The 23,014-nt window shown below is 38.6% G+C and overlaps 1 protein-coding gene across 1 annotated transcript in view; it reads left to right on the top strand.

Moving 5' to 3' along the window:
- The first annotated feature begins 865 nt into the window (after nucleotides 1-865).
- The window catches only part of POU6F2 (POU class 6 homeobox 2), a 252,350-nt gene continuing 230,201 nt past the window's right edge, over nucleotides 866-23,014 (top strand). Inside the window, exon 1 of the mRNA XM_026121391.2 lies at nucleotides 866-1,033. Coding sequence (XP_025977176.2) covers nucleotides 868-1,033 — 166 coding nt within the window. The 5' untranslated portion in view covers nucleotides 866-867. The remainder of the gene's footprint in view (nucleotides 1,034-23,014) is intronic.

A 23,014-nucleotide genomic window follows, 5' to 3' on the forward strand; every position in this document is an offset into this window, starting at 1 on the left:
AAACGGAATAATAGAGTGTGCTTGGAAATAATGCCTGACCCCCAAATGTCCTCAATGAGCAGAAGATAAAACAGATCCAAATCGTCAAGAAAAAATTTAAATATATATTTAGTAATATTTTATGGGAATATAATGTCCCAAATACAAGAATAATTGCAAACCATTTGTGTAAGTATCTTCCCTGATTTTTTCTTTTAAAAAGAATGGTTTCTGTATATATTTTATTTTAAAAACAGAAATATGTATTTGTGTGTGTGTTTATGGACTTCTGGAGCATAGTATCCCAAAGACAAGAATAGTTAGAAATCTGTAGCTCTGTTGAATGTCTATAATGGGATGGCTATTTGTTGCTGTGTATTTTCATTGAAACACTTGAATGGTTAAAAAAATGTGAATTTGATTTTGTTAATGTTGTACGGCTGAGGATGCCTCTTTAAATCACTGTGGTGTGTTCGCAGGGTGCTTCTCTTCCATGGTGTTGGACCATACAGGAATTTCTTTCCTCACTATGTTAAGGACAGAGTGAGGTGTAAAAGCATGCACACAAAAAAGCACATCCCACAATTAAAGCTGTGTTGGTTGTGTTGCTTTCATAGAAGTTTTTCTCCAAAGCATCCTGAATCTCTCACATGCTAGTTGAGCTTTAATAGGGTGGGGAGTAATGGAAAACTCATTGGATCTGTAATAGCTCTTCACTTGACTGCAGCCAGCAATAACAGCAGGAGCAGCCAGAGATAAGAGAGAGAGAGAGAGAGAGAGAGTGTGTATGTGTGTGTGTGAGAGAGAGGGAGTGGAAGAGAGTATACGCACACCAAAGCTGCCACTTTTTTTTTCCCCTCACTCTTTTTTCCCCCATCCTAGGATCCAATGATAGCTGGACAAGTCAGTAAGCCCTTGCTGTCACTGCGGAGTGAAATGAATGCAGAGTTGAGAGGTGAGGACAAGGCAGCTACTTCAGACAACGAGCTGAATGAGCCCCTGCTTGCGCCTGTGGAATCAAATGACAGCGAGGACACTCCCAGCAAGCTCTTCGGTAAGTCTGTCTAGGTATTTCATTTCACTGCTACCATGTTGTCCGGAAGAGCAATCTCCCCCCGTTCTGGGTGGGTTTTTTTTTTTTTTCCCCTCCCGTTCACTCAATTTTCTTGTAAGTACCAAGGAGTAGCTTGGAGCGTGCAGGCATACAGCCATATGCTCTGATTCCAACTGGCTAGGAATGACGGTGTCACATCCTGAAAACTTTTGTCAACAATGAACTTATTTTATGCAAGTTGCGGACATCTTTTTGTTTTTTGTTTTTTGGGTTTTTTCTTTTTTTCTCTTTTTAATCTGTAGTCTCTAATGTAAAAAAAAAGGAAGAGGAGGAATCTTCTTTCTTGAAATAGTTCATTAACATTTATTGCCTTAAGTGCTAATCCTGGTGTCTCACATGCTCAGTCTTTTCTAAAGGGGGACTAAACTGAAGAGTTATCATCTTAGATGGTAAAGATAAAGCTTGGTAAAGATAGCTAGAACATTCCCGTAGGAAACACTCTGTAGTGAGTAAACAAATGCTACCAAGGGTACTGCATATAGATCTAATATTTTTAGAATTTAAGTTAGACATAAAATGTTTCCTCTAAAGCATGTGCAAGGAGAAATTACCTTTTTACTTTTTTAAACAATCTAACTTATGCCTGATAAAAATGTAACCTTTCATAATCAAAACAAGAGCAGTAAGAGTAACACTCCAACGCAGACATCTGTCATTCAAACGGATGACACCCTGTAAGCCAACTCAAGCAACTCTGATCTCTAATCAGAAAAGGGAGCAGAGTTGTTGAGGCGCGTGCTTGAGTGATAGATGTTGATAGATGTCTGAGCTGCAACAGTGCTATACGGTACATAGTGACATTTTGGGTTTAGAGCAATTGCTCTCCTGAAGGAGTTCCTTTTAATTATTTCCATTTGAGAGAAACCTCAATAGAAACAGAGCATTTCCTTATTTTACATGATCCTATGGGTGGAAATTTAAGGGTGAAAAAGAGCTTATGTAAAGGGAAAGCAGCTTTAAGGGTGGGGGGAGAGGGGAGAGAGCCTATTTTCTAAGATTCAAGTTTTGATTTCATAATCTGTTAGGAAATCTGTAGCAGTGTTCAGATTTCTGTATTCCAGCTACAAGAGCTGCAAGATTTTTTAACAAAAGAATACATGCGCTTTTTCTTCAAAATTGTTCCCTTACTACAAGATAGAGATAAAGTACAGAATGTTTTATTAACTAACTTCCATACAGATATAGGAAAATAATAATAAAATCCTAAAATTTAATTTCTGGGTTACAGTAATGGCCATTACTGAATATCACATCTATTTTTAAGCACCCCCTTAGTAATCTTTGTTTCCATGGAAAGCATAATTTCCACTAGCAGTTTGAATGTTCAATCACCATATAATAATTGTTTTAGTCCATTTCACCCAGAAAAATAATTGCAATGCCTAAAATTCAGAGGGCTACTTCTTGTGTACAGGGCTACTTCTTGTGTACAGTAGTATAAATATCTTTAACAGTATGTATTTTATTTGATCAAATGTTTAGGGTGCCCCTATTAAATACAGTAAGGTATGTACAGAACAAAATCAGACTTTTAATTTGACGGTACTGAAATATCTGTTTTTGTTTGTTTTTAGATCAAGCAAGTCCTGTAATAAAAGGCAGGATATTTTCTGAGCCATTGTCATTTGGTTGCTCTACAGTGATGTTGAAATATATACAGATACTTTCATTTGAGTTGCCGTGTAGGATAAAAATGATGTGCAATAATATGTTTCCTCCTTCTGAATTGTAAATATAATTTATCTAAAAAGAGTAATGAAAAAGTTACAAATGAATATATTGTGCTTTGTGTATTTGAATCTAAGATGTTTGCTAGCCTGTTTTTTAATATACTGCTAAAAAGATGATGCCAAAGTAAACGAAAGTAAGCAAAATAGTTGAACTGCTTCAGTATGAACTTATGTACTGGTTATCTAGGTTTTGTTACAATTATGACAGATGCTACAGATCTTTTAGCAGCAGCCCTTGCTGGTTAATTTTAGTAACTTTGAGAACACAAAGGACAGTGAGGCTATTTTGATACATAGGGGAATCAAAATGATGAAATTTATTTAAAATGTATTTAGACTTTATGCTGTGGATATATTCCTTAGGTTATATTTACAGCAAGCCTTTACAATACAATAATGAAGTGTAATATTATTGAAAGTTGTGGTGCATAAATGTGAAGCATTTTTCTGTAGCTGTTTCTGTTTGTTTAGAAATATTAGTAGCATCTTAGGAATGCATACTTTGGCCTTAACTTTGCATTATTTCTGGACTTTTTTTGACATATGATGGCACAGAGGTTGACATTTTTCTCTTCTAACTTTCTTTCATGTGATGAGAGACAAAAACTTTCTGTTTATAATCTATCATTTAATATATGTTGGGTGAATTTTGCCAGAAATCTGTTAGGCAGGAGAGGGAGGAGTGTTTTGGAAAGTTAAGGGGAGGAAACAGTCCCATGGGGAAAAGTTTTCTCTCCACTGTTGTCTTCACTTTTTTTGGTGAAAAAATTTGTGAAAATCGTGTACTGGTTTCATTGGAATGAATGACCAGCGCTTGAATGTCTTGTTTTGTTACTCCTAGCAATATTTCATGAGTCAGATTTTTGTATAGATGAATTGAATTGAATGATTAGGCGCGGAGAGCCGCCTTCTCCCTCGTCGGACGCGGTCTGCTTGGCCTTCTTTTGCTGGCTGGGCTTAGTATCACGGCGACCTGCGCTGCTTACCTGTGCCTGTTCCGAAAATTCCCCCTCCCCACCACTTCTCTACAGCTTCCTTATTTCGGTGTTTCACTGCATACTGTAGTAACAGTGAGTATTTAATTCCTGGTTTGGTAACAGATAGTTCAGTTAATCATAAAAATGGCACCTTGTCAACAAGAGTCCCTGCTGGAGGTGATGAAACTGCAGGATTACGATTAATTACTCTTATTTTTGACTTAGGAGGGTGTAGAGTAAACCTTTGGTTTGTTTCTCTCATGGATGCTTTGCCATCAGCGACAGAGCAGGTGAACGCTGCGGCTCCCCAGGTCCTGGCAACGCCAGTGCAGGCTGGGATGAGCTTCCTGCAGTTTGAAGCAATTCCCCCCTGCAACTGGTGCCCGGTGTCCAGGAAGGTGGCACTCTGTCACGGGGGCCGAGCGTCCTCGGAGAGTGAGGACGAGAGCAGCCGTGGTTGGAGTGGCTGTGTTTGCGTGGTGTTTGCCTGGTGGGGTTTTGGGTTGGTTTGGCTTTTGACAAAAGGCTAATCTGTCGCCCATGGGGTTTCAAATGTGTAGTCCTCACCTTGTGCGCTTATGTCAGTGGACTTTTCAGTATCTGTTGAAAATACCTGCGTGCAAAAACTTTTGATACTGAAATCACGTGAAACGTGAGGGAAGTGAAAAACGTGGTGAGAAATGCTTTCTGAAGTGGAAAATTTTGGGAAAGGGCTCTCTATGCTGAAATGATGCGTGGAGTTAGAGCAGCCACAGTGTTTCTGTTCTAGAAATACGGTTTTGTTCAGCAGCATGAGGCAAGGTGGTTTTGCAGGAGATTTGGGGGTGTGTTATTTATTCTTTAAAATATTTGTGAGGTAGCATCTCCTATTTTAATCATATTATGCTCAGAACTGATTAAAAGGCTAGAAACTGTGGCTGGCTGTTGACCTTCTTGGCAGTGTTATTTTCAGATTGACTTGTCTTGCTTTACGCTCTGCTTCAGAACAGTAACACAGGGCCAAATCTGCAGCTCTTACTAGAGGGCTTTTGTTAAAGGTAAACAGGAGCTCTGCTCAAACAAACACATTAGGATTTGATCCTGAAGTAATTAATCCTAGTAGGCTTTATACGCAGCATCTTTAAACAAAGTTATTCTAAGTTATCAAGTACTGCTCTGAAAAAAAATCTTAAGAAAAACACCCCTCATGTTCAACTCTGTAATATTATAACTATTAAGACTTAAGCTGATATAGACTCCAGGCATATTGGGTGTAAAATTCTGTATGGTAAAAATCCCAGGAAGAAAGTGCCTAATCCAAGCCGCACAAACCCCTGTGGACTGAGGTTGATTTCTTGGAGTTGGATCAAATCCTTAATGGATCCTTAATCCAAGTGAATTTGTGACATAATTTGATGATGGCAAAATAAAACTATGGGTGCACTTGCATGTTAGGATAATTTTATTGAAATATAAAAAGTTACTGCTTAGGAATAAATATGCTGTTTTACACATCAAACTTACTGAAATAGGTAAAACTGTAAGTGTATAGGGAGTATATGACCAAGCCTGTAATTGGGGAGCAGAAGTGTTTCTTATATAATAATTGCAGGACAGCAAAAAATTGACTATTAACCTTTCTTATCACTGGCAAGATTTTGTTCCAATGAAATGAAATCTTTGGTTTCCTTTGCTTGAACCAAAGACTGTGGTTTTGTTTGGTTCCCTACCAGTTTTCTGCTTTTTCATAATGACATGTATGTTTGAAATACCGGGGGGGGGGAATATGATTGTTAAATGCGTCTGTACACATTTCTGTAAACAAAGCTTTGTTTTCAAAACACTGACCGGGATCTGGGATTTTGTTTTCCCTGTCAGTGTTTCCCACGTTTCAGAATGGTGCGCATCTTTATGTAGAAGCATTGAGGGCCATGCCAGAGCAGAGCTGTGAGACAGGGGAGAAGTTGTTTCTAGCTGATAGCGTTTTGCCCGTAGATCCCTTGTATTGGCCTTTCAGGAAAACATACATTATCTGATTTTTATTTTTAAAATCTGAGTTGTTTTGATTAGAATTTACGGCACTGGAGTCATTTCGGTTACAAAGGATAAAGGACTAAATTGTCTTTTACCTCTTGAGACAGTGGTGTCTGCAGGTCAGAGCAGAGGTCGCTGGCAGGTTGTTGTGAGGAAGCTCACATTATAGTCATTAACGGCGTTCCCAGCCTGTGGGGGGAAAAAAGAGGCCTTTGGTCTGAGAGCTTTCCTTTCATCAGTGCATTTAAGGATGCTTCTCTGTGTTTTGGTTGAATACTCAAATTTTAAAGGCCTGTAAGATCTCAGCCAGTCAGGAACATTTTGATAAGTTTTGGTAATTTCACTGAAAGAAAACAACATGCGTGTTTTGCTCTTGCTGCCTTTCAAGCCTGTAGTGAATATTTCTGTTCTTAGAGGGAACTTTATGGCCCAAATCTTCTCAGCGTTAAAATCAGAGCCTCCTTTTAGGCATAGCAAACACTGGAAAGATGTTTAATCTGCATATAAAGATTCCCCTCTCTTCACATGATTTTATTCAGTAAGTACACAGTCATTACATGCTGTGGATGCTTTGTTCTGAGACACTGTCAGGTATCCGTGCAATCTGTAAGGGCTATAGGCCCAATCCTGCCAGTGCTTGAATGTGTGATACCTTTATTAAAGCAAGTAACGTGTGGATTAGGAGGGCTGTTTCATTAAGACAACTGTGTCAATGAGGAATGTTCATTGATGACACGTTTGCAGAGTCAGGCCATAATACAGGCTTGTCAATCTGTATCCTCAAATATAGTGGTGTCTTGCTCAAATAACAAATAAATTTTCTAAGATTCTGGAAAATCTGGCTCCGTGATGGACTGTTTCTAAAGGATACATTCACCATGAGCATTTTTAAGTAGGTGGTTGCAAATAGCTAGGGTCTTAAATAGCTACTCTGGGTAATGTTATTGTTCTGGTTCCTTGAGGTGGAGTTCTTGCTGAAGTCGGTGGGGGATGCACATGTGAATTGGGAGTAAATGCCCATCAAAGCTGAAGAAGACGTTATGATTATTTAAACACAAAAAACAATGCAATGGTAAGATAGAAAATCCATCCTTAACTCCCTGCTGTGCCTAGGTGTCGCAGGTAGCTCAGGCAGTAGTGGTGCTGATGCTAAAATGTAAACACGGACTCTGAACAGACTGGGCTCCTACTCCACTGAGCTTCAAAGAAAGCAAAATTGGGCTAACAAACAGCAATTATTACAGCCCCACTTGTAAATTCCCTTGCTTTTATGGAAATAAATCAGTCTGTTATTGCTGTGTCTAAAATGTGACAAAGAAAACCTATTTAAAAAACACTGTCCTGATAGAGGAGAAATTTAATCATGTTTTTGAAAATGTGAAAGACAGTTCTATTTGGCCTCATGAATTTGCAACTACTCCGTCGTTAAATTTTTTTGAATTAAGTTTGTGTTTGGTATCTGTGTTTGTTAAGTGAGGCTTGAAGTCTGATTATCAGTATTTCTATACAGAGTAACTAATGTAGGAGAGAAGGAAAAAAGACCAAAGTCCTACTATGTAATTTGTATGGCTGAATGACAAATAGTTCATTCTTAATTAGTTAATCTTTCTTCTCCCTGTCTTTGAAGTTATACAAATAACAACAAACTAACTTGTTTAAAAGCAGCATAAATGGCTGGCTGTTTCAAAGGGGAACTTGCTGGCTACCAGACAGTAAACAGGTAATTTGTGAAAGAACTGTTTTTGATTGAGATCCTTGCCGGTTTGTGTTTTGAGATTAACAATAGATCAGACACTTGCACATTTAAAAGGAAGCAAACGTAAAAAAGAGAAGGAAAGAGAATTGGGTGTTTTATTGGACTTCACATGATTAAGCAAGTTCGCCACAGAAATATATGCAAGATAGGCAGGCAGAGGAGAAGTTGTATTTGCCCAAATGTGCACATGGCACCACTTAACACCTCTCTTGATTCCTGTCTGCTAAACAAAGAGATAGCAAGTGCCTATCCCAAGCTGGCACCCTGTCAGGGGGGGGCAATCTGTATAAAGTTTCCTGCTTTCAGGTTAATAAATTTTTTTAAAATATCCAAAGGCAGAGGTAGCTGTAGGAAGCTCATAGTAACAGTTGCCATTCTCCTGTGGATCATTTTTCTCTTTAATATCCTATGTAGCGCTTGGGTTTTTTTGTTGTGTTGTCTACCTAGGTTTTGTTCTTCCCGACACTTGTGAGTTCGTTGTTTTAATTCTTTTTCTTTGGTAAGCTGTTTCTTCTGTTATGTCCATCACTTGTGATCCCTTTTTTTGGCAGAGATGGTCAGAGAATGGGAAGGTCAGCTTTGGTTTTTTTAATACTTTAAGCTATAATCATGTATTCAGTATAATTTTTTTTTCTCCTAAGGGTTTATTTTCCTACATTTGTTACTAGTACTATTAGTACCAATGCTATCATTATTACTACCAAAATAACATTATTTTGCTAGTTCCAAAAATAACTTGTGATAAGCTCAATGGTAGAAGTTGCATTAAAATGACAACTAAATCAGGAACTTAATGATGAGCAAAGGCAAAAGCACAATAAAATTATATTTGTCATACTTTGTGGGTTTCAATGGGAGTATTATTTCGTAATGGAAATGGTTTGATATTTTTTAATGTAAGGTCTCATTTTTCTTTTTTCCACTGTATAAAAATCAAAATCAATATCAGTATGAAACAAAGGAAGATTTGTATTGTGACATCTCCTGCCTTACGTTGTGATACAGCTTTGACGCTCTCAGAAGCAGGACTAAGCCCTTTTACTTTGAAAGCAGAGGTCATCTAGAGAAGAATAGTGCTGCCTCCAGTCTGGCTAAATAAAGCCTGCTGTTTTCAGAGACTGAAATTGGGATTGTTTTGTAGATATTCCAGGGATATCTACATCTACCCAATCGATGTAGTACCCACACCCCTTCCACACAAAAATGTGTTTGTTTAACATTAAGCTGCTACTTGTCTGTTCCTAAAAGTAGCTTGGATTTCTCCATTTTTATTTCTCCATTTTTATTTCAGAGTACACAAAAAGAGTTGTGTGTATGGGGGGGGGGATCAGGGTTTTGTTTTGTTTTGTTTTTATCACACGTCCTTTCTTTTCTGAAAGGTAAACCATCATTTTAATTTCTGAACAGTTTGGAGTTGTATTAAGGAATATGGTACATTTCTGAAAAGAGAGCAGTCAATCAAATACTACCTGAAAGTGAGGACAAAGCATGAGTATTTATATAATATATTTTTTTACATATATAAAAAATCTCCGTCAGTATGTCTAGAAGATCATGTAAATTATTTTCACACAATAATAAATCACAGTCCTAAAACAATTTCATGGTGCTGTAAAGATTTGGACATTACACAAGTGAGAAATTAAGATGATTTTCCCATATTAAAAACAGTATTCCCTACAGCAATCTATCATTAGGTTAATCCTTTGAAAAATTCTGTGGAGTTTATAGAGGCACACTAATAGTAGCTTTTAAAAATACCTGTGTGTTTCAGTTCTGATGGTGGTTGTATGGTTTGATGGCCATTAGTGGTTCTATTAGGTCATCTTCATTTTATTGCTCTGTCTCTTATCTCATGTAGGCCCATTTTTACTTTTTAAAATCTTGGGTTTTAGATGTTGACTAAAGAATTACTAGCAGTCAATTTTCTTCTAGTGGAAAATAAAGGAAGTCTTTTCCGAGATTGCCATGGAAGCAGAAGTTAGCCTTACGGCTCTTGTGACAAACACCAAGACTTGCAAAGTCGAGGTTCAGCCCAAATGAGACAACCTGCTTTCCCTGCCTGCTGCTCTTCTTCGGTACCCACCTTTTCTGAACTCTTCCCCTTTCTGCTTCCACTTGCGTCTGTGTTTGTGTGTGCACTCATCTGAAAGTGTATGTAGCTGTGCACAGACCGCTGTCACTCGGGTCTACCTGAGTGCATTTTGCCTTCATGTTCTCAAAGGGTGTTTTAGGTTTCCATGTTTTTTGTTTGAAGTGTATGGTTTGGGGGTTTTGTTCCTTGAAGACCATGATCTGAAAGCTGTGTTTAATCAAGAAGGTGGAACTGTTTTTTAGTAAATATACCTTAAGGCATATTTTAATATATATTACTATTAGGTATGTGTAATTATTTCTTGAGGTTGCATAGTATGAACTAGAGAGGAAAAAAGACTATTTGGATTCAGCCTAATCTCTTAAGCAAATGCAGTTTGGGGCCGTTTTTATATTTTATTTTTGCATATAATTAGCATTTATTCATGTGGGGTAGAGAGGTCATGTTTGCTCAGGAATTTGAATAATCATGTGAGCTCAGATTCTGAAAGGCCTCGTATGTCTGGTCACCATGTACACAGAAAGCCCATGGACTTCAGTGGGCCACTCTAATATATTAGTATTTGTATACCAGTTCAAGGTCTAGACTTATCGAATGTGCTCAGTGGTATATAGAGTCCCATGTTGTTAACTTAAAAACAGACAAACATACTGACAGGCAGGGGAAACTGCTTTATAGTTATGCCATGCTCTTCTTTAACAAAAGAGGAATTACTTTGCCAGTCTTGTGTTACTGTGGATTTCTGTTACATTGTGTAAGTATGTTTATATATTACAAAACTTGTGATTCAACACAGAGATGTAGAAGGAATAACATCTGACCCGTTATAGGGCAGAAATAGTTTATCGTTTTCAAAAATTACATAAATCTTTTATAAAAGTAAAGAAGTTTTTTAGAGAGTGTTTATGGGACAGGAAGAGCGTATCATAATAATTAGGCTTTTAAGAATAATAAAGGATCATAAAAAGTAATTATTACTGAAAGAAAAACATGACTAGAAATATCAACTGGGTAGGAAAAAAATGGACAGATATATAGTAGCTCAAAGGTGATTGTAAATGTACAGGCCTGATATTTCCCCTCCTTTCTTATACTTCCTTGCCTCACATCATAAATATTTGGGACTGCAAGCCACAAATCTCTCCAAAGAAAAATGAAATTCACAGCTGGGAAAAGACTGAAAATGGAAATATTTAATGTTTTTTGTGTTTTTCCCCTGCTAATTGAAAATATTTTACTCTCATAAACACAGTGAATTTAATCATAACATCCAGCAAGAAAAGCATCTGCATAAGTTATTTGATTTTTTTCTTCTTTTTTTTCCTCCCCTCTGGTGTGAAGGAAAGTGTGAAGGAAACTCTTGTGTGGCTCCGTTTCTGTGATTTGATACACCGCTTTCAGAGTCGTCTTATTTTAACTGCATGGATACAGCACAGTGAACCCTCTTATAACAGTTGCCGACAAAAAAAGAAAAAAAAAAGTCATCTCTCAATCGCCTGGTGCTACTCACTGCCCCCAGCCCCCACATCTCTCTGCCTTTATGGGACAATGAGTAAGAGCAGGACTGGAGGATGCCAAGGCTTGCTCGGGGGAGATGTCCCAAGCAGCGGGCAAGTCTGGATTTGCAGGCCTCCATCTCGGGACCCTGGACCTCTGAGGGCCTGAGCTTGGCGGCTGAGCCTTGTCTCATCGCAGGTGTCTCTCTTGAGTAAAACGATCGCTGGTGTCTTTTGAATAGCACTTCATGTATTTCAAGCTGGCGCCTTGTGGCAGAGCCCAGCCTGGTGCAGGGGCTTGTGCTCCTCTGGCATGTTAGGATGCGGAGCGCGGGCTGCTTGTGGCGGAGGGTCTGGCCCGGGGTAGGGGTGGGCACATGCAGGCAGGGGGCTGGAGGCAGCGTTTTATCTTGTGCTCTACGTCTCTGCACAGTAGGAGCAAACCACTTATGCTTAGCAGTAGGGGCATAATCGGGCCCTTTCTTACAGTGATTAAAAAGACGGAAAGTCTCTAGGGTCTGTTAAGGTTTTTATTCATTTATTTTTAATAACTTACTCTTCTGTTTTTGTCTTCTCCTTTCTCTGGATTCATAAAACTGCTGTAGTTCGACACAGGTTAAAACCATAAAAAAAAGAAAACAGGTTGCCTAAAAGACAGCTTACTGCTGACTGTTTTATTTTGTTCATATCTGATATTTCTTATGGTATTCAGATGGTTGTAATAGACTAGCACGAGAGCTGCATGTCTTGTCATCTGTAGTGTATCAATACATTTTTATAATGATACAATAACCTGAACCCTGTAACAGTTTATGATCCATTTGAGAATTCTTATGGATTCTCAGAGTGACGGAGACCTGAAAAAAGAACTTGACTGCTTTTGCAAAACTGGTTCTGTGAGAGAAAAAACTAGTGCGCCTGTGATTTAGTTGCTAAGGAATCATATTGATCTGATTCGTCATTAAACTTTTAAGTTTAAAAAAAAAAAAAAAGTCGAGCTGGTTGAAGGGGAAAAAACAGCAGTGTGATTGTGAGGGTCTGCGATACAGGTAAACTGTGTCATACCACTACTGATATTGATTTGTTATGATTAATAAATATGATTTTATGCATTAGCAATGTCCTGTATCTATAATAGTGCATTTTTTTTAGAGCAAAAGAAAATTGCTTCGTGCTCTTTATTTTTCATTGACTATTTTTAGTCAATGATAAATAAAGAACTTTAGCAGCAGTCTGACTGCAGTAAAGACAAGACTTTAAAACAGAAACTGCAGAACACAGCAGTAATGAATAACCACATAGTAACATATACACATGCAGCCATCTTAACATTTGTAATGGTGCTAATTTCCTACTGCTTTTTAAAATATGCTTCCACATGAGCTCTCAGAAACCATAAAAGCCTGGCATGTAAAGTAAATTGTTTGTCACTTGCTGACGACCTGCCATATTTATTGTCAGGAGAAATGGACATTAGTTGGAAAAGCAGTTGTTAAAGGCCAAACAATTTTTAAAGATGGCAAAGATGTGCAAGGGCTTTCCTTTTTCTAACAATGAGCCACCCCTTCAGACATCAAAAGACAAGATAATAAGACACTTCAAGCACAATTCAAGATTATATTCAACATCTAAAGGCTCATCTCTTGTCAGTTTGCATTTACTCTCCCAGGGATGTGATGCTTCTATCATCATTCTGTCAAGAGGAGTCTGGCAGAAGCGATGAGGGCCCCTCATTTCACACACTTAGTGTTTTTTTATCAAATAGCCCACGCTCATTCTGATTCAGCCAAAATGGAGGGATAATTTGAAGAAGGTCATGCACAAGTACAAAAATCTTGTGCTGATTTGTATGATTAGAAGGCATTAAAATTGCACGTTTATGTTAGTTTCTGAGATGTTTTGTCAGTTTATTTAGTAATACACTGTTCAAACATTAAAAAGTGGGCTTTTTAATGTAAAAAGGAAGTTTGCTTAAAACAATGCATGCTCTATTATTTAGCAAATATTTTGAACAGGGAACTAATTTAAATGACGTTGTTTTAATATAACATCAAAATGTATTCAGGTCTCCTTTCCCCTCTAAGAGTGGGTTTTTAAAGAGCTCCAGAGGTGAAATCTTGGCCCACTTGGACTCATTAAGATTTAACTCACTGGTGATTTTATCCTCTGAAGTCTTGTTTGAGTCAAGGTTTAGGAGGCTGAATTCAGCATAATATTAACATAAGGGGAAGCATTTTAAGAGTGTATTTAGGCCTACCTGAGTACAGATTAGAATAGTACAATGTCAGTATGGCTGCGTAGAGATGTTATCATTTAAAATGCACGTGAAGTCTTTGATTTGGCACAGGGATGTTTTATGCCCTGTTTGAATCCCATTCATTTGTGTGTGGGCAATAAAGATTTATGCTGTGGGCCATGTTCTTTGGGAAATCAGAGCTGTGACAGTGTATCTCATCTGAGGATCCGTCTCCAGTCTTTCTTCTTTTCTCTCTGCAAACTTGCAATATGGGATCACATGTGCGATTCATGATGATCTTCTCAGTTAACTGTGCAGGGGAGAAGAGTTATTTGGTGTTCTGGAGAGTGGCAAAGAAAAGGGGATGTGACTTGACCACCGCAGCTCTTCTACTACTTGTCATTTTCTGGAGCTTAGGTTAATGACAAAAGTACTAATTACTAGAGACAGCATTTGAAATACAAGTTTATTAGTCCTAGTAAAATAATTTGGTGTGACAGTGTTCTCAGATATACCTAATAAAATCTTTGGAAGACCAAGAACAGCAGAAAAAGAAATGAAAACAAGCGAACCTCCTATCTGACTTGACTGATCTGGCAGTCAAGATCCCCCTTGAAACTGGTGGGCCGAAAGCTGAATTTATTTTTATACCTGCTGTCTTAGTAAATTCCATGCAGGTCCCCCAAAGATACACGAGGGCAGAATTCAGCTCTTTGCAATTTCAACTGCCTAAGCAAACTCCTGAGAAGTATATTGAAGCTGTTGAAAATCTGCAGTCATTTTGACTCTTCAGGCTTTCAGCTTTTCAGGCAAGCAAATAACATTGGTGCTTCAGCAGGCTTTTTCTTGGAATCTCTATTGGATGTTGTGAATGAAACTTCCCTGAGAATTTCTTTTGTGGTATGTATTATGTTTGTGTCGTCTGGATTTTACTACCTCTTGTTTTGGCATTATACAGCTCTTTTTGCTAACAAGGAATATGAGCAGCTGACAGAGAGGCTTAGAAAGGTGGGATGGAAAAAAACTATCTTTCTCATTTCTGACTTCTTTGATTTAAGCCACAAAAATAAAAGGGCTACATTCTGCTATCAGTATATCTTGTGCCTGAAACAAGCTCCAGGTTACAAACTATGCCCCTTGTTAAACAGGGGGCCAAACATCATCTTCCCCTATTGAAACCAATGTGATGTGAGGGTGTTTATCCCCTCTTAGAGGGGAGCCAATGTTTAGGGAATCAGCTGGAGCTTTCTGAATTTCGAATCAGGAATTTATCAGTTTTGATAGGAAAGAACTGTGAAGGAATGTGCATTTGGTCTTAGAAAAATTCTGCTCTATGGTTTGCCTTTACACAATACTGGAAAAAAAAAGGGTAACCTGCAATCACAGTGTATTCCAAGGGTTTTCACCAGACAAGAAACCTCAAGGGAATTGGGAGGCCGTGAACAAATTGTCAAAAAGACAGATGGAATCACTAACTCACCTACTGGTAAGATACACTAACAACTTCCACTTCAGTGGTACAGTATTTACGCTGCAATACAGAGCGACTTCTCAAAGGAATTTGCTCTCCTACACATGTAAATGCCTCTGTGTATATAATATATCAATATAGTGTGCAGTATTTCTAGGGAACTTGGAAGGAGAAGTGAGTGTGCATATAAACAGCTGCAGATGTTTAACCTTCTGGACTGTTATGTCCAGAATAAACAGCAGTTTCTGCTCACTGAGACTTCCCTTCTTTATTCATAAGGCTTATCTATATGCAGAAATTTGGCCCCTTTCTGCTGAACTATTCTGGAGGGGAACTTATTTATGGCTGTTTCCACAGCAGTATGATTCTCTGTACATCCATTTTGGCTCTGCTCCACACTGTCCCCCAGAAAACCAGCATCTTCTGAGAGTGAGTGAGGAGAGGGGGTGATGGGTCCTGTATAGGGTGCTTGTTGTCAAAACATTAAGGAGTGGCTAAGATTGAAGGGCAGATATGACCAAAGGCAGCAGAATCCAAAGGCAGCAGAATATAGTTATGCCAGATACATAGTACCACAGTAAATGATCCCTGTAAAAGGCCTGTATCATCAATAGAAGTCGATTCTTAATAGTACAGGATTTACATGCTAAGTTTTAACCAGACCTGTGGGCCAACTCAGGCCTGTTTTATTATGACCTCTTTCCAAAGAAGAATGTAGGCTCCAACTGACTTGGGTCACTATGTGTATCATTATTTTGGTGAAATTGCTCTTCCTAGTATTGATGTTCAGTAAAGACCAGATCCTGAAATGCTGAAGCGTGTGGGGCAGGGAGAGCAGAGTGCTTGCTGAGTTGCACTACGCTCGGTATAAATTCAGTCATGCTTGAATCTGTCCTAGTTTGCTTGTGGCTCAGTCTTACTCGGATAGTTCTCTCCTGTGTTGCTCTAGCAGGCTCCTTCTCCTGTGCCGAGGGATGTCGTCCTCGCAGCTGTATGCCCTCCCCTCAAGCATGAGTGTGCAGAAAAAAAACGCTTTACTTGCCATATACAGCAATAACAAGTACTGTTGAAGGCCTGCAAATTTTTTTCTGTCTGCTCTCAGAGCCCAAACTGTGCGAGTTGTGGTGATACATGCAGGGAAGGGAAGCCAGTACAGATGCTCAGTGCCAGCGAACAAACCAGGCATTCCCACGCTCAGCAACTACTCTTTATAAAAAGTATTCACACTGTAGAACTATTGTACAGTCCATTACAAGCACTCGCAGTAGAACCCAGGAAATTAAAATGAATTGCTATATATGAAGTTAGAGAAACCAGTGTTTAACACATTATGGATGTGTTTTGTTTCTACCTATCCTCATACAAGTAATAGGGATAGGCGGTACCTTTTGTTAAAGTAATTATTGATTTGTTCTGTGCTGTGCACCCAGCTGCTTTCTCAACCACTCTTTTAAGCTGTTTGGGTAAGAATTACCTGGTACTTTTGAGAGGGAATCATGTGTTAGACAGAAAGTGCATGTGTAAAGGTGTGAGAAGGAGGACTTCACAGCTGGTGTGCATCAGCATGGTGTTTCTAAGGCATAAATATTTTTAGATAAGCAGTTTTGCTAATTTTAAAATCAAACTGAAAAAGGTGAAGTGGCTCATTTAAACACTAATTTTGCATTTTCAGTGTACACAAAAGCACCCAAAGCCTGCATGAGTACACAAAGAGACTAGGAGGAACATGCACTCATGTAAAGTAAGTGCATATTTAAGCTCGTGCACAACGACACTTTGGGTAATTCTGTATGCCTACTGGGTTAGTGTTTACATCAGTTGACTGTGCATTGTTTTCATGGGTAAGTGGAGGTGAATAAGCATGCATAAATGTGTTTCTGAAGATACAATTCAACCTTTTTGTGCTACCATTCAACTGTTTTTCTTTTTAAACTGTTTCTCTCACTGTGGCATCTCCCCTTAGAAAATTCTTGTCCAACAAACAGCTCATTAAATCATTGATTATATTCTGCAGAACAAACACTGGATAACACAAGGTATCAATCCCTGACAAGCAGATACGCACACACACATGCTCATGTACACACATGTGCACGCATTTGCACTTGCCCGATTTTGTGAATGCTTTTGTGGGTTTTCTGTTGAAATAGAGCTGTTTTCTGGCCTAGTAGCATTATTGAAATTATTGAATTAGCTCCTCAGTAATGAAACTCATGACTATGAAATCAAACTTTTGCATTTTTTTAAATTATTACCACAGTTCTTAAGTATCTTTCACGCTGTCCCATGAAAACCTTTTCACCACTGTTCCCTCAGAGACAGGAAGAACCCACAGCAGCAATTTTAAAAGAAAAAAAAAAGTAAGAGGAGGATATCAAGTGTTTGGAGCTAGTCTTGCATATCTCTCTGTTATTGTTGATCCCTAAAAGCCAGACTCTGGGAACATTTAGCCAGAATTTAAGCCATACATCGCCAAAAGAAAGAGGTACAGAACTGTTTGGCTTCACCGAAGGAACTGACAGCTCTAAAGATACTAATAACCAAGACCAAGTGCTGATATTTAATCAAGAACAGCAGCAGGCCTGGAAGGAGGCTGTTCTCTTGCTTGCACTTTGAAAAACATGAGTAATTTCAGTAAATACTGAAATTACTTGGAGATATTACATTTCTACTATGCCTTTTTTGTCTGTAGGGAGGCACACCACAAATTCTGGAAGATGGGAAAGGTGCTTTTTGGAGATAGCTAGCCCATGTTGAATACAGGTTTAGTGCAATAGCATCCACAGGTTCCAAGTGTGTAATCCAACCCAGAAGTGACTTGAGAAAGCATCCCCCCTTAAATGATTAGGTATATGTTACGATGAAGCCAGGTAAAACTCAGCCAAAGCAAGTGACGCGGTACAGCTTAGAAAATCAGTCTATAGGAGGTAAAGGCTTAAGAGGTGCAACAGGACTGGTCAGTCAAAATTAAGCCTGTTCTAAATAAGTTATAACTACTTCCCTGATCTTTTCTTTTTTTTTTTTTTTTTTATTATAGGGCTTTTTTTTTGTTTTAACTTGAGTAGAGGGAAACATATGAATGTTTAGAGGCTGGCTGTCTTGCCTACAGTGCAGCTCAGGTACCAGCTAATATCAGACAATGGAATTTATGGCATTTTGAATGTAGATATCTCTCAAGTCAGATGTAAGGAAGAGGATTTTTAGTACAGTTCTGTTTTATTCTTTTATTTGCAAAAGACTGTGTATATAGAGACAGAATAGACTGTGTATATAGAGACAGCAGAGGCTGGCTGTTTGTCAGTCTTCATAAAGATAATTTGGTTTAACTACCTGGATGTCATAAAACATAGAATATGTTGGTAGATCTGTTACAACCCTGAGAACATGCTCAGCGGCCTTTTTTTTTTTTTAATTCACGTGCTGTTATACTGGTTATGAAACGACTCTCCAGTCCTTCTAGCCCAGCCTGGCTTTCCTTGAAGAGAATTGTTATGCAAGTGCAGATAAAAGCCGAATCAGTTTGTTTAATGAGAGGTGACAAATGACAATATATTCAAATGGAGTGTATGCAACTGTACCTTCCTGCCGGAAAATAAAACTTTTAAATGTAGCTCTTCTAAACCAACCAATAGCCATTTAGAAATGACTTTGTGAGGTATTTTGTTGGATTACTACTGTTTAAAGAGGGGACTGCTGTGATGCACTCTAACTGCTGCCTATGTTGCGTGTTTTAGCTCCAAGAAGCATTGCAGTGTTTATGAACTGTGCTTGTTTGCTATGCTCTATTTTTGTATAATGTAATTTTAGTTGAAATCATATTCATGAATTTTGGATGAAGCAGAGACCAAAAAACACTGCCAGAATATTTCAATTGTGATAGCACCTCCATGCTGTAGTTCTTTTTAAATAAAATCTCAGAATCCCAAGCAATAAAATCAAACTTAATCATGTGAAATGATAAAACGCTTACCTCTCAACTTGCTTAGTTGCAGGTCCTGAAGACTCCTACAACAGGCCAGGTGATGGGGACAGGTGGCCTGTAGGTTGACAGGGAGGGGTTTTGCCTTAAGGATATGATAAGTTTTCAAGGGAATTTAAGGGAGGTTTGCCTATAAAGGTGGCAATTAGTAATAACTCCAGATGTGGCACTGTGATCAGCCAACCAGGCCCCACAGTGGGGAGGAAACCACTGAGCTGGGCACCAAGCTGTGCCTTCACATGCTAGGATGAGAGAGCAAGAGGTGCAAGCTAGCTGAATGAAACCCACACAAGGGCTTCACAGGTCTGAAGACAGTGTATCCAGTAAAGCAGAATGGCTATGCAACGGGAGAAGTATTTACAACTTTGAAAGTTAGCCTACTCTTTGGGATGCAATTCTTCTCTCACTTTCATCAATGTAATTTGGGGACAATTCTAATGAAGACTGTGGGGTGATGTTCCTCTTCCTTTGTCACTCATCTACCTATATAGGATGGAATTGCCTCCTGTTGACTGAATGAGTATTTATATTCTTTGAGTAAATTTTGTGTAGATCTGGCCCATATTCTTATGATATAAGAGCTAATTTCTACCTAACCTCATTAAGGTCATTTACATCCAAACTTGGTGAGTTTGGTTGTAAAGGCTGGAGTGGGAACGTGTTATACCTACTTAACACAATCTACCCATAGTGCAAGGCAGGAAAGACTTTTCTACTCTGGGATTCTGTTTTTATCTCAAATGCAACACAGCAATATAAAACCCATAAAACCATTTATTTTTTATAATCATGTATTGCTGTAAGTCACAGTTTTAGCTGACATTCCCCACTCTTTATTGACCTGTTTTGTGAGATTTTGTAAACTAGCTAATAAACCTTTGCTCTTGCTACGGTTAAGCGTAATACAGTACCTTACATTCACAGCTGAAATAAAAAGTATGCTTTAGATAATTAAAAATTGTTCCAAGTGTCTTAACAATAAACAAGTTGATATTTGATCGCAAATATACTTGTGTGTTGCATCTTATTCAGTATAGGGCACATTCTCTGATTCATCTTTGACATCCCTTTTTAAAACATCTATTTTTGTGAATCTAGGTTTAATTTGTATGCCTCAAGCAGTGCAGTTTGCACTTTCCCATAACGGAGAGGTAAGGAGTGTATGCTGTAGCAGTACCTTGGCCTTCGTTTAGGAGTTGCATTGGAGTCTAGCTGATGGAGGCTTGCTGGTGAAGTACTAAGTGCAGTATATACAGTTACTTTACTTATTTATTCTCTTTAGAGAAGACGACTGCAGTTATGACTCTAGACACTGGACTTGTGGGCTTTATGAGCTTCTGATAGTCAAGGCAATGGTGTGATGTTCAATCTAGTGCAGACATGTAAGGAATGTTCTCTCCACCAGCTGAATTTCTAGACTTGTTGGATGAGAAGAGCTTCTGTTGTGGAATGAATAGTCTAGTGCTTGAAACTGCATTGTTGAAGGGAAGCGTTGGTAAAGGAAAAGGTGCATGTGACGGCTAGGGTGGTGGGAAGCGGGCTGGCTGACAACAGTGGGATATAGCTGTTTATGCAGCAGTGGGATGAACTTGAGGCTTCCTGCTGGAACAGTCCAAGGGAGGTTATCTACAGTGGAGATCCAGGGTCCATCTAGGAGGCAGGGCTGGAGGCAGGTACACCTGCAATGCAACTCAGGCAAGGGCTGAAGCCCCAGGTCTGAGCTTGAATGCAATACCCAGACCCATGACCAGGGCTGTGAGTGAGGCTGGTCAGGGCCCTGACACCCCCTACTTTTGCTGACAGCTAGAGCTGAATTTTGAAGTTGCTTTGTAACTCTGCGATAAGCACCTTAATGTGAGCCCTGTAATTAAGCTTACCTGGCGTGGGAAGGTAAGACCTCAATGGGCCAGGCATTGCTGCTCTGCTCAGACTGGTGCTGCTCAGTAGAATTGTACAGGAAAGTTATTGTAGCCAAGGGATGATGTTATTTTCACAAGCTGTGTGGCCCAGATTCAGGGATTTAGGAAGACACTCTGTTAACTTCCTCATACCAGTTAATTCTATGAAGTTTGATGTGTGGAGGGGCTTTTTTCTCCAACAACCTTAAGCAGCAGAGAAATCTTTCTTCTCAGTTGATTAGCGTGCAGACTTCTCCTTCCTCAGGAGGAACCTACCTCTTTGTTAGGACTGTATATAACAAACGGGTCTTATATACCTAAGTGAAGAATTCCTGGTTTCTGACTTTTCCCTGGAATAAAAATTATAATGTTATTTTTCAGGTAAAATAGAGAATGAACTGTGGTTGTTAATGGATAGGAAAAACACTTTCACCCCCCAAAATCTAATTGTGATATTCATATCCTAAATGGATGAGTTCTGATGTTTAGAGTTTTGGGGGGAAACCTGTCAAATGTATCTTGGAAGGAAATCTTCAATATATAACTTGCAAATTCAGGAATAACTCCCCTAGATTATGTGCTGGTGGTAGTTGCTGTGGAACACAGTGCTGCTATTGCTTCTGACATTTCTTCTTGTGTGAATTAAAACCAAGTTGTCTCTTCTGATTGTCGTCTTTTTAACTAGAGTAGTTAGGAAAACGTGTTCCATTTGTAGTACTTAGTTTGCTACAGCTCTAGTGATAACTGGCTATGGTGAGTTAGTAGTGACTGTCAAAGGAATGAATTTTCTGCCTGAGGAATATTAATGTGATGTACTCATGCATAAAAAAGAAGTTAGTTGGAATTTACATAATACTTCCTGCACCTGCTTGAATGAACTGTTAGATTATTGTACAAGGCTGATTCAGTGCAAATGCTTCAGCTTCTGCCATTCTCAATGGATTAGTAAAAATAATTGTGTGGTTTGACAGAGGAATTTATATTGTGCTTGAGAGTCTTTGAGCAAACACGAGAGAGTGAAAAATACATTACAGGCCTGGTCAGTTGTGCACTGTGGGAACTGTGAACTAAAGCAGTGATATATCTTAAGGAGTTGTTTCCTTTTACTACTTACGAAATGCCTTCTATTTTAATCAATTGTGAATAAATAAGATCTGTGGTCTAAATTGATCAGGGAAGTTTATTAAACTGTAACTATCATGCAGTATTTACAGATGAATAAGGAAAATCATTACACTTTTCAGAAGCAAAGCTAAACTTGATCTCTGAGGATATGCCAAGATCCAGCTTCAAACCTGAATGCTTACATATTTAAGAAGAGTGTACTGTTTTTCTTGTGCATGTATTTATGTAGCTCCTCAGACTTTGTGATGAGAGAGAGAAAAAGTTGCATTTATTTACTAAGACAGAAACATTTAAGTCTCCTAATCTACTCAACTACTTATCTCTTTTGGCTTGTTCCTGATTAAGAATGCAGTAGTTATTGATATTGTCGATGTTGACTGTTAGATTCCCACAGCTGCACTAACTGTAATAGGAGTTGAAACAGAGTTATTATAACCTACGCACCCAAGGGTCATATGGAAGAGAGAACAAAATTAGATGGTAAGGGTGAAGCACTTAGTGTACTCTAGGTTTCCCATGTTTAAAAAATAAATGAAGTATTACACAGCTTGGAGGTTGAAATCAGGTACCCGGAAGAAGGTAACAGGGAAAGCAGACTTGTGGTTGAAAGTGCAACCATAAACTTACCAGCTGAGGTTATGCCATAAAATATAGGCATATATTATAAGCACTTTATCATTTTAAAACAATTCACTCTCCTGGAATTAGGTTTGGTTTTACTTGGCGCTGCTTTCATTCCAAGTCAGCCTGGCTTTTATCAGTGTTTTAAATTTTAATAATGTGATTCTTTCCTCTTTCATAGCAATTTCATTTATAAATTCTGAAACATTTTTTAAAATATGGAACTAAGCCTCAGGACATCATCGACTATCATTTTACTTATAGATGTAGTTAGACATGTAGGTCTTCTGAAGACGAAAAAAACTAGTAAAAATTTTGACCTTGTCTATGTTAAATTAATGTCAAATTTAATTATTCTTCTTATTACTTGTATCAGACTTGACAAATAATCCTCCTGGTATTACATCAGGGCGTCTCATTAAACTAGAGTTAAAGCAGTTTGGGCAACTCTGGGAAATACTGCAAGCATTCTGGAGTGCACACAGGTCTACAGAAGTGAGGTATCTGGATCTGTCTGCTCTGAC

Source organism: Dromaius novaehollandiae, chromosome 2 (assembly GCF_036370855.1).
Source record: "Dromaius novaehollandiae isolate bDroNov1 chromosome 2, bDroNov1.hap1, whole genome shotgun sequence".
Lineage (NCBI taxonomy): Eukaryota > Metazoa > Chordata > Aves > Casuariiformes > Dromaiidae > Dromaius > Dromaius novaehollandiae.